We start from the raw sequence: 14,860 nt of genomic DNA on the forward strand, positions 1-14,860 counted from the left end.
CTCATCTACCTGTTGTTGCTGACAAAACTAGAAGGAAAATGCCATCTCTAGATGAATTCCAACATCTCAATGTATTTGCAGGTAAAACAAAAACTGGTCAGTAGACAAACTGTGTGGGAAAGTGACATTTGTGGGTTGATCTGGATCACTTGCTTGAGGGAATATTTCAATAGTGTCCATTTCAGTGGAGCCATGTGGAAGGCAAAGCAGCTCACATTCAGAGACAGTTATGAGGCAGTGTGAGGCAGTGGCTGTTCTGGAATACAATGAATGGGAAAAAAGGCCAAGTTGCAACAGTCCAACTGGACAAAACAGCTCCAAAACTTTATCTTAAGTGAGGAAACCTGGCCCTGAGATATACGATCAGGGAACACAGATTATAGATCAAAATCAGAGGGTATTACTTTTATTTACACTATTAGCAAATCAACTGCCACTCGCTGCTGAAAACTTTGGTGTCCGAATTTCAGAGAAATGTAAAAATTTTCAAAGAAGTGGAGTCAAGAGCTACAAGTAAGGTCAGCACAGAGGACTTTACAGACTGAATATCAATCTATTTAATATGATACAATGACAACTTGCAAGCACCAACAAAGAAAAAGGGATTTTGACAGTAGAGTTACTCAGTCTTTCTGAAATGGGCAGAACAAGATCCAAAAGAAGCTGAAGCCAGCTAATTCAGAGCAAAAGTAAGACACAGATTTTTGGAAGAAGAATGAACTGCCCAAAGTTCTTACAACAAGACAGGGTAGACTTTTCCCTCACCTTTAGGTCCTTCAATATATTACGGCTCCTACTTCCAGGCATGAAGTAAGAAATAACAGGGGGATGTTTTCCAGCCTGCACTATGCAAATCAACAGGCTGGGAGAGTGTGAAAACCCCGAGCTGTGTGTCTGTGCCTGCCTAAAGGAGAAGGCTTTATTGGGATTGCAGATCCTTATCCCCTCCACACATTCTACAGCTTTGCATGGGGAAAGAGGTGAAGGTGTGTGTCTGCCATGCCTTTCTCCCTACAATATCTGCTTTCTTTTGGCCTCCAGCACTTACAGGTCATTAGCAGAAGATATTTCCAAGATTTTGTGGGAGGCAGAGAGGCACCAGTGGTTTCCAAGTGTTTTTATAAAAATGGGCTTCTGACTTACCTCTCTTTTTATTTGGACCAAGGAATGGAAAAATGGAAGAAAGAGATTCATAAACCCAATCAGTGGCATTGCCCTAGGTGTGTGCTAGAAGATGGGCTGCAGTATGTATGTTCACAAGCCCTAGGTCTTACAGTCATGAGATAAACCTAAGCCATGAGGGAAGGAAGAGCAAATTTTCACTGATTTTGCTAGTGGAAAGAGTGGTTCAATCTGATTAACTGCTGCCAGCTGTCTATTTATAAATGAACATGACCTAATAAATGTTTTCACTAGATTGGAGGCTGCTGCATGATCAGCACAGTGACACCGGATTTCTTTAGTGGGTGCATACCTGTAGGCACGCTGATCACACCAGAGTCCCTGTAGGCATAAGCACTCACTACTGGTCATGGATCCTTGGCCAGTATGAGCTGTTCCTACAAAAATCACCAATGCCTGGCTGGGAACTCGTGTCTTGATGTACCCTAGGGACATGGAAATGGCTCAGTGTAACAGTGAGCCAGCTTTGGTCCAGCAACATCAGGAAGACATGGGAAAGAGGCTTCTTGCCACCTGTGAAAGGAGCAGACAGCCACCAGAGCCCAACTAAGGGCGGATGACCACCAGCACACTCAATTTTTAATCCTTATCCCTTCTTGTCCCAGAGTGGTAATTGGGAGCCTGGCCAGCCTTCAGGGGCCAGCTGGGTGGCCGTACCTGGCTGTAGGACTGCAAGGGCTCAGGGAGGCAAGCAGAGGTGTGCTGGTGCAGGAAGGGCTCTCGGGAACAGCTTCAGAGGAGGAGGAGCAGGATCACCCTGTGTGTGATCACTCCCAAGAGCTCAGTGGGATGTGTGACCCTGAGATTGCCCTTGCAGGAGCACCGGCTCCCAAAGATTGTTGCTGCTTTTCTCTTTATAATGCTGTGCACAAGGCAAAAACCAACAAGCAGCAAAGTTTCATTGAATGAAAGTACGACCCATTCAAGGAGGGGACACCCACTTGTCTGTCCTTGGCAGAGAGAGGTGGTGAGCCTGATGTCCCAACATCTGTCAGTGCAAGTGCGAGTCAGAAGAAATAAATGCCCTTGTTGTACACAGTCAGTAGCTTCAGTGAGAGGGGCTCTGCAGTACAGCCTGCTCTGTGGGGGTCTCCTAGCCCCGAGCGGCTGGGGTGATATGGCCCCTCTCTCCCCAGTGCTCTTTCTAAACAATCCCCTTCTGCAGGCACTTGGGCTTGTGGAAGAGAAGCCAGGCAAACAGGAGCACAGACACCAGCACGAGGCAGCACAGCACCATCAACCCCACATAGCTGCCGTGGGAAAGAGGGGGCACAGCGGGCTCCTCTGCGGGGATCATGTTGGTCAGGTTCAGCATGTAGCCCAGGGTCCAACCCGCGTCACTGCTACCGATCTGAAATGGGAGAGGAGCAGAATCAGTGCCGGGAGGTGCAGGGGCTGCTTTGCCAGGGCAGGGACATCCATGGGGAAAAGGAGCAGGCTGTGCAGCAGAGGTTGCAGTTGGCTGTGGGGGTATAGCCCTCCCCACCACAAGACACACCTTTCCAAGAAAGTGGATCCTTTGCCAGTTCTTTTCAGTGAATTCATAGCCGTTTTCCAGGAGAGAGAGGATGTAGACCCCAGAGAAGCAATATTCACTCAGGTACTTTTCTTTTATATGGTGGTATGCTGACTTCACCTGGGGAAGGAGGGAGAAGTCACCAGACTGTTAAACACAGCTTCCTGCTGCTCCAGCTTGCACCTGAGCATCCACTGCAGGTGCTGGGGGATTCTTCCCCCTCCAGCCTTGGAACTTACCCCCAACCATTTATCTTACAGAAAAATATCAGCAGCTTTGTCACCTGGCAGCCCCAGCCCATTGACACAAGCACTGCTCACCTCGTGCCAAGGCTGGGCGCAGAAGCTCTCAATGGCACTGGTCACTTTGTCCAGGGAAATTGGGCTTTGATCACTGGTCAGGTTCAAAAAGTTCATCACAAAGTAGAAAGCAGAAAAAGCCTGAAGGAGAAAGAATATTTCAACCTGACTGGGCTGCAGCATGAGCAGGATGGAGGAAATCCCACAAAATAAAATGGTTTTATTTACACATCGAGAAATATAAGAAGCAATATCACACAAACAAAAGTAGGTGTATTTTCAATAGCAATGTCATTTTGAGACATCACTCAGAGCTGATGAGAGGTAAGGACCCCAAAAAAGAAAGTGTGGGTAAGAACTTCACTGACCACAGTATCCTGAAGAACTTCAATAAATCCCTCTCCTCTATGTCCTGCTGTCAGAGTGGCACCTGGCAAACTGTGCTTGCCATCACATCTGTGATCCCATTTGGGCAACTGAATGAGATGAATGTGCAGCCAGTCTCACCACAAACAGAGGTGACAGTCTGAAAGGACTGTACACAGCCCCGGCATATAACCCAAAATACAGATAGCCCATATCTGACCATGGCCAATTGGTGACAGGTAGGGAGGAGTTTGTTAACAGGGCAAGGGAGTATTAACAGTTCCCCCAGAGAACCTCACAGCCACTGGAGTCTTGCAGCTCTAGGACTGATGTTCAGTGTGGTGTCACACAGGATTTGTGTTCAGAGCATGCACTTTCTCTGCATCACATCTGGGAAGGAGACAGGTGAGCTGACTGGTTTCAGTAGTATTCACACACTTCTGGATGAATTTCTGATCTGATGCTGCTTTTTGACCCAGGAGACAATGTAGGAGCAGCGTGTCATGCGTGGCCTGCAGCAGGCTCTCCTGCCTCTGGTGCTGGCCATCAGGAGGGCCTGCTTGAAAAAAGCATCGGTGAACAGAGCACCCCAAGGAGATGCCTAAAGGAGATGGGTTAGAATGGGAACAGTGCAGTGCTATTTACTGGGGTAGCTTGTACACATGCTGTCCTTAGAGCAAGTGCAACACTACTTTTCTAGTTACATGTCCAAAAAGCCATCTTGTAAACAATTTCCTGCCCCAGCCATGGACAACACACTCTAGCATTACTCCGAGTTTCTGCTCTTCTGATATTCTGGGTTACAGAGTTGAAGAATGTGAAGACTTACCCCAAAATCCCCTTGTAATGGAGGTAGGTATATCCCATTAAAGGAGCAACTGGAGTAAGGACAATTGGTTTTGTTAAAGAGTTTCTGGATATTTCTTCGGCACTCTTGATAATTCCCCTCTCCCTGTATATACAGCTGGCTGAAAGGGAATTGCTTTTTCTTGGCTGATGTACAAGGATTTTTGAAGAGGTCACTTATATTTATAGTCCTCTGATATCCCTGGTGAAAGCATGGATCAAGGAAGCTGCTGTTCTCCATGGTCTGAAAGTAAAATCAACCCAAGCTGTTACATTTCACTCTAGGCTAACCCTGGGAAAGTACCACAAGAAAGGGTGGCCACAAAGTACAGTACATCACACCAAGAGATACACATCAGGTCAAAGTGATGAGGATCATTTAAGGCAGGGGTGTCAAACTCATTTTCACTGGGGGCCACATCGGCCTCGCGGTTGCCTTCAAAGGGCTGAACGTAATTTTAGGACTGTATTAATGCCCTTTGAAGGCAACTGCGAGGCTGATGTGACCCCCAGTGAAAATGAGTTTGACACCCCTGGTTTAAGGCATTGGCTGTGATTTGGGAGGTGTGGGTACTGCCACAGCCTCCCTGTAGGACCCCTGAGCAAATTACTTTTGACCAGATTTTGTGAAGCTTCTGTTGATTTGGGATTCTCAGAGACAGTGAAACTTCACCTCCCCTGAGTACTTCAGTTAAGTATAGTACTCATGCTATCCCATGCCCAAGAATCACAGCATCTCAGATTGGTACTACTTTTTAAAATGTTGGCTGTCAACTCTTTGGGCATCTGCCAAATCTTTGTGGTGGATAATGATGTTTCCTAAATCCAGACTAAAGGATGAGACATTTAGCTGGAACACAGCAACTCTACAGCACCAGTGTGCCAAAGCGGGAAGGGTCAAGAATCTGTACCTGCCATTACAGATGTACTTGCCTGTAGGTCCTTGGCCAGTTTCTGTTGCAGAGCCTGGTCCTTCCCATAGCAGAGGAAGCTGTGTGTGTACACTATGTAATCCTTGCCATAGAGACGGAAGTAGAGCAGGTTCTCTGGGGACTCAGAAGAAAGTTCATTTGGTACAAAGGTAATCTGTGTTGAGGCTCCTCCAAGGTCTAGTGCTCCTGATGTCTCACTTATGGATTTCAGGGAATGTAGAAGTTTTGTCCAGCCAGACTTCACAAACAAACAAAAAAACCCAAAGTAAAACAGACACGTCAGGAATGGAGAAGATTTATTTGGGAGGAAAAAAAAAAAAAAAAAAGGAGAAAGACCTATGAGGATAGAAGCAGAAGCACAGAACACAAGAAAGGCAGGAAGACCTGGAGGGGGGCACAAGATTAGAGCTGGAACAAGACAGGAGAAAAAGACACAGGCTCAGAAAAGCAGAAGATGGATCATGTCTGAATGTCTGCAGGAGGACTAAGAATATGAAATCTAATACAGTTATTACGTGAAAAACACAGTTGGCTTACTGTTTATAATCTCAATAGTAAAAAATCATTGTCAAATTTTGCAGGCACAAAAATATTTTGGATCAGGAAGTGAAGAGGATTCTGTACCTAAGAAAAGTTCTTGAAGATGCTGGTGTTTTATTTCAATGCTTTAAGCCTGACTACAGTGTTATCAGGATATACTCAGGGTAATTGCTGAGGCATGATGTGCAGCTTCCTGACCTCTGGTAAATGGCTTACAAGGGAAGACAGTGCCCGCAACACCCTCCGGCAAGGCATGGTTTAAAAACTGCTGCAAGGTGATGATTCAAATATGGACTTGCAATTTATACAGTACCTGCTTGAAATTGCCCAGTAGGTAGTTAATAGTGATCCATCCATAGGCTCCTTCTTCCTGACCACTGATGATTCTGGCACCCTGGAAGTTGAAGGGAGCTGAGCGTAGTGTCTTCTCTACTGAGGACAAGACTTTGTCAGCTGCACTTTTATTCTGCAAGCTGGATGAATGGAAGAAAGGATGGAGTGACTCTGGCTGACAGCTCTCTACAGCCTATGGGCTTTATTCTGAGCAAGCAGGCTGCAAATCCCCCACCAAGCGTTAATTATAACAGAACAGTAATTCATATAGGCACATCCAGCTCTAACTGGCCACGTCCTTCTCTGTCACACCTTGACAGCACAGATGCCACCAGCTCTGACACTTACAGCTGAGAGTAGTACCTGGAGCAGAGACCAGAGCTTTCTTGCTCTCCTGGAGCATGTGCCCTGGTAGGGACTGCACTGTGGAGATAACTCTCACTCTTTGTCATCACCATTACAGAAGAAATACATGCTCTTGGGTATCATCAGAGGGATTCCCCAGGTAATACTTACGTAAGATCAGCTCCCTGTCCCAGCCAGACAAGAGATCTGGGGCACCCCCATGAAAATCACAAATTGGAATTAAAGGAGGAAATATGATTATAAAGTTACGTTAGCTCTGAAGGTCTTGGCTGAGTATATGGGAAGTTGCAACATGGTTGGGCACAAAAATCCTAGGTCAGGCCTAATACCAGACTGTGGGGGATGTCTGAGCATCCTCTGAACAGCTTGGGCGCTGTTACACTCCTGGTGCCTTTGCACTGCATGTGGGTGGCTGTAGAAGACAGGAGGCTGGAGTGAGTGGAAATGGACCTGCTGGGCAAGCTGGGGGACAAGCCCAGGGAGTCTTGGGGCTGAGATCAGTGGCAGAAGAGGGTCAAAGAGTGAACTGGAAGCATCTCCAAGGACTTTGCCCAAGAGGACCCCCACCCCAAGCATCTATGGTGGTCGCCAGTGCAGTGCTGAGGGGGAAGGGGACAAGCCCTGCGGTACCTGAGAAGCCGCATGCCAGCAGTTGCTCCGAGGTAGACAGGTGTCTCTTGGTGCTGCTGTGAGGGAATCACCTCTTCTGCTTGTCGTAGGCACTGTGCCAGAGAGGGACCTGCCTTCTCTGTGGCATGGGAGTAACCTGAGATCCCAGGGCCTGCAAGAAATAAGGATACTTCATTGCTCCAACTCCCAGCATAACCTCAGAGTGCTGTCATGAGCAGTCACATTAAACCATATCACTATCACAGGCGCAACATCAGATTCAATCACCTCATTTCTAGGTAGCTTTAGAAATCCTACTGTATCAACTAAGCCTGATAGGTGTGGGAAAGGCCACAGCGCCCAGCATCTGCCACCCATTCTGTGAGGACCAGGCTATGAACTAGCAATAAGGGCTGCAGTGAGACACACTGTTTGCTTAGCATGTCCTGGACATCTGCAGATTCATCTCTGCTTCTGCCTGGGTGTACCCTGGACCTGTGCCTGAAAATCCCTGACCCTTCACTGTGCTGGGTTCTCTGGGGAAAGATGCTGTCATTTGTTTGTGTATTGTATGCTCACACTACAGCACTGAGTGTTTTGCAGCCATCCCCTTTCATGCTAATCCAAAGAAAAATTCACTGTCCCTCCCTGCCGGGCGTCCCCTGGTGAGGAGACTGCCCCAGTACCAGTGCCTGCATGGGCAGCACTGAAACCCGCCCTGCGTTTGTTCCAGGTTGCTGTATGCTCAGCATACTGCTCATGGCATGGCTGCAGCACCAAGCAGCTTGATAACAGCATGGCTCTCCCCTGCACTGCAAATGGGCCTGAAAAGACCCCAGGCAGGGTCTGACAACGCCTCTTGATCCATAGTGGTCTACTCTGTTATGTGCATGCTTGGGCTTCATTTATGCTTTCCTAAACCATACTATCTACACAGCAATTAAACAGAATAAAAAAGAAACCATGGTGTGCATAAGTTGGGCAACCTTGGCCCACAAGCCCAGCGCGTAGCTTGCACAGAGGCCTTGAAAAAGAGCAAACCATGCCCTCCCCTCTCCCCGCCTGATGTTCATCAGTGCTTCAGCAAGGGTGCATGCAGACTTTCTGTTTAAGTACATTCTTTGATGTAGTTCTTTCCAAAAAGCACTTACTTCCAAGCATCCTAAAAACAAATGGAAAAGTCGATCCAGCTTTCCTCTCAGAAAGGTTAGACACATAACAGGTCCCCATGAGAAGTGGTGGGATATACATTAGCTCACAGATGTAACACTGTTTGCACTGCTGGCCTCTTCCTCCAGGTTTCTCCTCCCCCACTCTTTGGTCACATTCTCTGTTTTTCATCCCACAGCTCCCTTTTCTCCTCTTACCTTCAACTTTACACACCTCCACCTGCTGCACCACCCCAGTGTCGTTCTCCTTCTCTGCTGGCCACTCATACACGTAGAGGTTAGTGTGGGACGACCCCGCATCCAGCACAATCCCGTACTGTTGGCAAAACAGAGCTGTCATTGCACCCGAAGAACTGACCCAGACCCAATGTACGCCAGTCTCCACACGTGGAGGGACCAAAAATGAGAAGCCTATCTGGTAGCTGTGGGAACATGCTGTGCCATTACTCTTATCAGTAGTGCTTCAGTGCAAAGTTTCCATCAAAGGGATGCAAGAGCAGAGAAGCAGCAACATTGGGACTGATTACTTAGGAGATGATCCCCTGTGAAATCATGTCTGTTTTTACTATGAAGATGTAAAATGAGATGTTGAGGTACATGGAGCCAGAAAGAGAGCTGAGCCAGAGCCAGCACGGGCAGCAATATGTCCTGGAGTACCATGCATGCCCAAACCCCAGGTTGGCTTGCTTTCCTGTAAGAGTCCCAGCTCATAATACCTTAATATTCTTCGGAAGTGGCTTGTTTTGGGTCACTGCTACAGCAATTAAAGCAATTACAGCCAAAGCAGAGAGGAATCCCAGGATAAGTAGCATCTTTCTTGTCCATGACATCTTTGGTTTGGTGCCTGTGACTAGAGCAAAAAAAGCATGTGAGTATCCCAGTAGTCCATCTTACCTCAACCCAAAAGTCTTCAGGCACATACCCACAGTCCCTTACCACTCTGTAGCATCTGCCTTTGCCCATCCCTGCTCCCAGCCCCTGCTCCATGTTTTCATGTGGGGTTTCCTCGAGGCAGAGCTCAGCGCTGGTGCCCTGCTCATCTGCTCTCATGGGCTGTGCCACATCTCCATGGGCTGCCCTGTGCCAAGCGGTGATGAAGGAGGACTTCAAGATGCAGCTTATGGTTAGCTTGCCCTTAAGGTGCACCTGCAAGTGACTGGGCAACCATATAGCAAAAGCATCTGTATGGGGAAAACTCCAGCTTCTTCTACAACTGTGCATTTGCCTTAATAATCCCTGATAAGCTGAAAGAACAGGCTGCTAATATATAAACAACATAACCTTGTGGAACCCAAGGCTTTAAACCCTGTGACATTCTATTCTAGCATACCTCGTGCTTCAGGTTTTTATGATGTTTATAACAATTTACAACATCCTCATCACTGGTAATGCCTTTAGGAAGTCTAACACTAGCATTTCAGTATATGGCAGTCACGGTTCAAACAATGCTGTCCTGGATCTTGGAAATACTATATAGAAAATATGATCTGCACTCCACAGGATATTTAAGAAATCTATGGAGATTTTTGATGTCACTTCTCACAAGACCAGTAAATTACAAATAGTCTATATTTAGTCTAACAGTCTAACATATTTAAGACACACACTTTGCAAAATTTTTACCAGTCTGATTCCTTAACTATTACTGATCTATTTGGTATGATGTAACAAATTAACATTTTCTGGTTGAAGATATACAGTTAGCAGTAGAATTCTGTAAAAAAATCCACTTATGGCTGATGGAAATCCACCACAACCAATATGGCATTTGAGCTTTAAACCCATACACATATACCTGCATTTGTTACTGGCTAGCATAATGCTGACTTTTATATTTTCCTGCTCTGGTTTCTCCTTCATGTATCCCACTGTGGAAATCTCACTTCACCACTTAGGCTCAGTCAGTTTGGTAATGGCTTAATAAAAATACCATCTATACCACCAAGCTCTAAAAAAGTTATCCACAAAAATATTTTCCATATTTATAACCTAGTTGTAAATTCAACAATTACAACAAGCAAATTGCTTTGGCACTCCAGGGGACATGCTTGCTCCCACTATGATATAAAATCAATTTCTACGCACACTGATGCTCCATAGTCAAAAGCACTGATTGTTGGACTGGTCACATGGGTACTAATTTCCCTTTTTCTTATACGCAAGTACTCTAGAAGATGTTTAGAAGTACATTACAAGTTGTACCTCTGTGCAGCCAACCACATCAACTGTCTTCACATTCCAAGAAAGTAAGCTGGCTGAACCTGCTCTGCCTCTGCATGCCAGAACTGGAGTTCCAGAGGTCACTCTCCAGCCCTCGGGTGATCCTGGTTCAACACTCCAAATCCATCCTGGCACCCCATGTCACATGTGCAAATAAGAAAAGCATTCAAGTTCCGAACAGGGTCCTCTTCTAGCCGCTCTAGTTTCACATGAAAGGTAGTCCCAGATACCAGAACTATACTAAGTGTTACCCAACATTACAAATGACCCGAAGTCCCAGAGTTATTTTCAGAAGTTAGCCCACGTGAAAAGAAGCAGTGCAACTCTGGAAATCTCTAGCTGTAGACCAATAATGCCTTCTCACCTACCTAGAGAAAACAGAACCTGAAAGTGCCAAGAGAACTTGTTTTGAAGATCTCCCTGCAGGCAGGTCCATTGGAAACCTAACACTGACCAGGAGCTTGGTGCTCCCTCTCATTGCACTCATGTGTAAATCTGCTGAGGCTAACCGTGAAATTTGAAGGCTTGTTATTCTTACATTTTGTGAGTGCCTGTTAGAGGCATGGCATGCTTGCCAGTATCTCCAAGAATGCAGTTTAAAAAAATAGTCTAGTGCACATACCAGACAGTGGAGATAAGAATCCGTTCCGTTCTATACAGCTTTATTCAAAGGGCCCCAGAACTCATGGCTTGAAGTGATTAGAAACAGCAGAGCATGACAACTGGGAGACTTTTCTTCTTATTGGAAAGGGCAATTGGCTCAGGTTATGATAGCACTGAGTGTGTCTGTTGAACAAAAATTATTTTAACACTAGAAAAATGAATAGACACTAAAATGTAAAATTAGCTGCACAGTATAGATACAAAGCTTGAACACTGAAACTGCTGCTGACAGTTGCACAGAACATCCACATTAAGTATGGCCATCCTTACTCTGAGGTGTTGCCAGGAGGCAGCCACTAATCGGTCTGTTGGGTGTTTACTGTCATAGGAACACACACATCTGTGTGAACTCTAATGCTACCAAGCAGCATTTTGTTGAAATATTTCATATAAAAAAAGGTACAAAATGATAAGCATCTCCCACAAGGTAGCTTAGCAAAGAAACAACCTTCCGAATAGCACTCAAAGTGTACAGACTTGAATACTTGATTGTTTAAAAATACCAAAATCGACCTACAACATTTGAAATCCAGAAATAATTCAATGTAATTAAAATAAAACTCACCTGCTATTTGCTCAGAAAGGTGAGACATTTGAACCAGTTCCTTTTTCTGCACACTTGGCTACCTCCATCATCTCCAGGCATAATTGTAGGTTCTGCAGTGGCTAAAGAATTAACTTATTCCCTAAGACTTTTCCAGCTCCTTTGCACCCCACATTCATGTCGCTGAATGCTGTAAAATCATTCCTCGTTCTCCACCAAATGGGGCACTACTTGACCTTCCAGCACCTCTGATTGCCAGGCCCCAGGACTTCTCTTTCACTAGCAGTTTTCCTCAGCTACATTTTAACCAGACATGATCTTCTGTCTCTGTGCCCAGCCAGAACCCAAATAGAGATAGGTCTCTGCTCTTTATCCCATAGTACCCACTGTCAGTGGTAATCAAAACATCACTTAAGGCCATAAATCAGCATAGAAATGATGCTGCTTTTCTTCTTCCCCACCCCAAAACTCAGAGCCGCCTGGCGCTGGAGCCTTGCCCAGCTGCTCAGGCATTAAGCGCTCTCCAGATGTTGGACCACTGCCCAGCTGCTCAGGCATCTCTGTTTCTAATTTTGGTCTCTTTGGGTTTTTTGTAGTGGCTATCACTGACTCCATCCAGTGACTGGTGCAGGTTCCAGGACATAAACAGATCTTATGTCCATTTTGTCTCTGAATTAGCTATCAACTGAGAATGACATGGGCAGCCACTCCAAATAACAGCAGTTTTGCTGCAGAAACCCCATTGCTCTCAGTGAATAACCCAGGAAGGACCACACCAGCATGGGCAGCAGCTCTGTGTGAAGGCAAGGAAGCAGGATCCTCCCTCCTTTCTTCCAGAACATCAAGACAAATAGGAAACTGCTCCTCCAGCTGAAATCATGCTAAGTCACTGGCAGCTCTGTGCGCCAGGAGATGTCACTCACAGCCAAGGCTGCCCACCTTCCAACTCCCTGCTCACCAAATAAGACTTAGCATCAAATGTTTAAAGGAATCGGACAGCCAGCTGATTTTAGAGATGCAATAAGGAGAGGCTAAGGCTGGTTTAAGGACTGAAATTAGGATTGTCAAGCAGAAAAGCAGAGAAGCTGCACATAGTCCAAAGCCATGCTCAGTTCAGATAACTTTACTATGACCCACCATCTCTCAATAAATACAAACAGTGTTGTAAACTCTGGCTTAGCCCAACAGCTAAAGCTGATGTTTGCTCTTTCCTTTGGATGCTTACATTCAGTCTGTTATAGACAGGATCACAAGAGGCTGTACTGTAAGGCGATCACTCTTCCACTGCACAAGTGCCACACCGATGGAGGAAGTTCCCACCATCACCTTTATGCCCTCAGCACACTTCTGTATGGTCAGAAACCTTCTTATTTTCAGCCTTAATGTATTTATTGCCAGTCTATTCCCTCTGTTTTTGTTCCACCTCTGTCTCAAAACTGCAACACTCAATCCTCCTGTAATTTATTGTCTTAATCAACTTATAAGCAATAATCCTTTCTGGACTTTTTGTCTTTCCAGACTTCTCAATAGTACAGAAACCCTTCTCTGTATATAGAATAATCTGCTTTTAAGTATTCTGCCCAGAACTGCAACGAGAGTAGCATTGCACAATAATGTACTTGTTACACCAGGAAATGATACAGTCCTAGTCTAAATGAAGTGAGGTGAGGACATGTACTACCTCAGACACGTGATCCTCTACCATCATAGCCAGTACTAAATCAACACAGTACTTCTCCTATGCAATCCCAGCAAACCCATATTTGATCACATTTAATTAAATTAGCCCTACCACATGCTATAAGCAAAAGGAGTTCCAAGATGCAATGCCTGCTGCTCATGAGGCTTGGAGGGATGACACAATAAGACACCATCTTACGAATTCTGCCCATCAGCTACATCTGCTGCTGATCACCCACATTGCTGCTGCAGCCTGTTGGGAGTCTCTCCAGTAACTGCTTTCCTAAGCACATGTCCAGGCTTTGTGGGAGAGCTGCTGGATGCTCACACAATCATGTAGCCCAGCAAGTGGGAATATAGTCTGTGGAGCTGCTCACTCTAAACATATCAGAGAAACACAGTTCAGTGCTGAGAAGCCACTGAATGATACGACCTGTCACAAAGGGACACAGGCGTTCTTGAAGACTGAGAAATGCTACAGATTGAAATGAGTCAGATACCACTGAATTTTTAAAGCAAGTAGCAACAATTCGCCTGCCTGACTGCCAGCTGAAAGAGCACAGGAACCCATGGCTGACGCATGCCTGAATCCCTCAGCAGCCTGAATGTATCCAGCACCTGTGAACAGCTCTGTGGCACAGGGTGGGCAGCTTGGGCAGAAGGAGCATCCCTCAGGGCAGGTGCTTGCAGACAAACATCATACAGGTCAGCAGAGAGCCCAGTAGACTGGGGCTCCAGCAATGCAACCTGTGCACATTTGTTAACTGCAAGAACTCATGTCTATGGGGCTCTGTCAGCAGTGATGGCAAGGAAAAGGGATGGAAACAGTCAGTGCTGCCATTCAAGGTGTGTGTGTGTGGGGCACACGCACATTAACCTCCTGCTAAGAGAAAATGAGCTTTCGGTAATGATAAAGTTTGTCAGGCTGAATTCTACTCTAGGTGATGTTGCTGAATGTGCATGAGGTTTCGAGGCACTAACGAAAAGGTAGTCCTGTCTTCAGCCTCACCACAACCAAACATCTGAGTCCATCAGCACTCAGAAGAGCCACACTGCTTCATTTATCAACCCGCTTCTGAAATCATCTCTGTCCCCATCTGAGTTCTTACTCATTCTTCATCTGTCTCTTTCATTCAAACATGCTCTTGTCCAAGTTACCCAGGAAGATTTTGCTGCAAAGTAATGTAAACAACTTGTTTCAGGCCAACATATTGGAAAAGTCTTTTCTTAGGTTGGTGAGAGGCTCAGGTTTTTCTTAGAATATACATACAAGCACATATACAGTAAGTGAATTACTTTGGTATGACAGGTTTTATTTAAAAATATCAGGGCAAGACACTGAACCTGTTGAAATTAGAATTAAAGTTCCAGATCAGGACTGGTTTTACATCACTTTTTACAGCGGGAGGCTCTGCTCCAAGTTTTAATTATTCATTTGACAGAGACCATGGCCTAAATACTGGTGTGAACTCTGACCCTCCTCGTGGTGCTATATGCAATTATAAATACACATTTAATGGATTATGTCTTTCCAGATTAAATACTTATAAGTGCTGAAGTACAAACACTGAAATGTCAGTGAAACCGATAATCCA

The 14,860-nt window shown here is 45.6% G+C and overlaps 1 protein-coding gene across 8 annotated transcripts in view; it reads right to left on the reverse strand.

Moving 5' to 3' along the window:
* Positions 1 to 377: 377 nt before the first annotated feature.
* ENTPD1 (ectonucleoside triphosphate diphosphohydrolase 1) overlaps positions 378 to 14,860 on the reverse strand; it is a 55,815-nt gene continuing 41,332 nt past the window's right edge. For 3 of the 8 annotated variants that reach the window (XM_065067239.1, XM_065067237.1, XM_065067241.1), the window contains exons 2-10: positions 8,875 to 9,008; positions 8,357 to 8,474; positions 7,011 to 7,161; positions 5,995 to 6,154; positions 5,149 to 5,379; positions 4,193 to 4,459; positions 3,019 to 3,138; positions 2,681 to 2,818; positions 378 to 2,533 (exon numbers count right to left, since the gene is read on the reverse strand). In XM_065067239.1, coding sequence (XP_064923311.1) covers positions 2,327 to 2,533; positions 2,681 to 2,818; positions 3,019 to 3,138; positions 4,193 to 4,459; positions 5,149 to 5,379; positions 5,995 to 6,154; positions 7,011 to 7,161; positions 8,357 to 8,474; positions 8,875 to 9,008 — 1,526 coding nt within the window. In that variant the 3' untranslated portion in view covers positions 378 to 2,326. Of the gene's footprint in view, positions 2,534 to 2,680; positions 2,819 to 3,018; positions 3,139 to 4,192; positions 4,460 to 5,142; positions 5,380 to 5,994; positions 6,155 to 7,010; positions 7,162 to 8,356; positions 8,475 to 8,874; positions 9,009 to 11,000; positions 11,165 to 11,606; positions 14,700 to 14,860 lie in introns of those variants that run through there. The other 5 variants (XM_065067238.1, XM_065067242.1, XM_065067243.1 and 2 more) reach the window with 4 other exon arrangements.

This window comes from Columba livia, chromosome 6 (assembly GCF_036013475.1).
Source record: "Columba livia isolate bColLiv1 breed racing homer chromosome 6, bColLiv1.pat.W.v2, whole genome shotgun sequence".
NCBI classification, from domain to species: Eukaryota; Metazoa; Chordata; class Aves; order Columbiformes; family Columbidae; genus Columba; species Columba livia.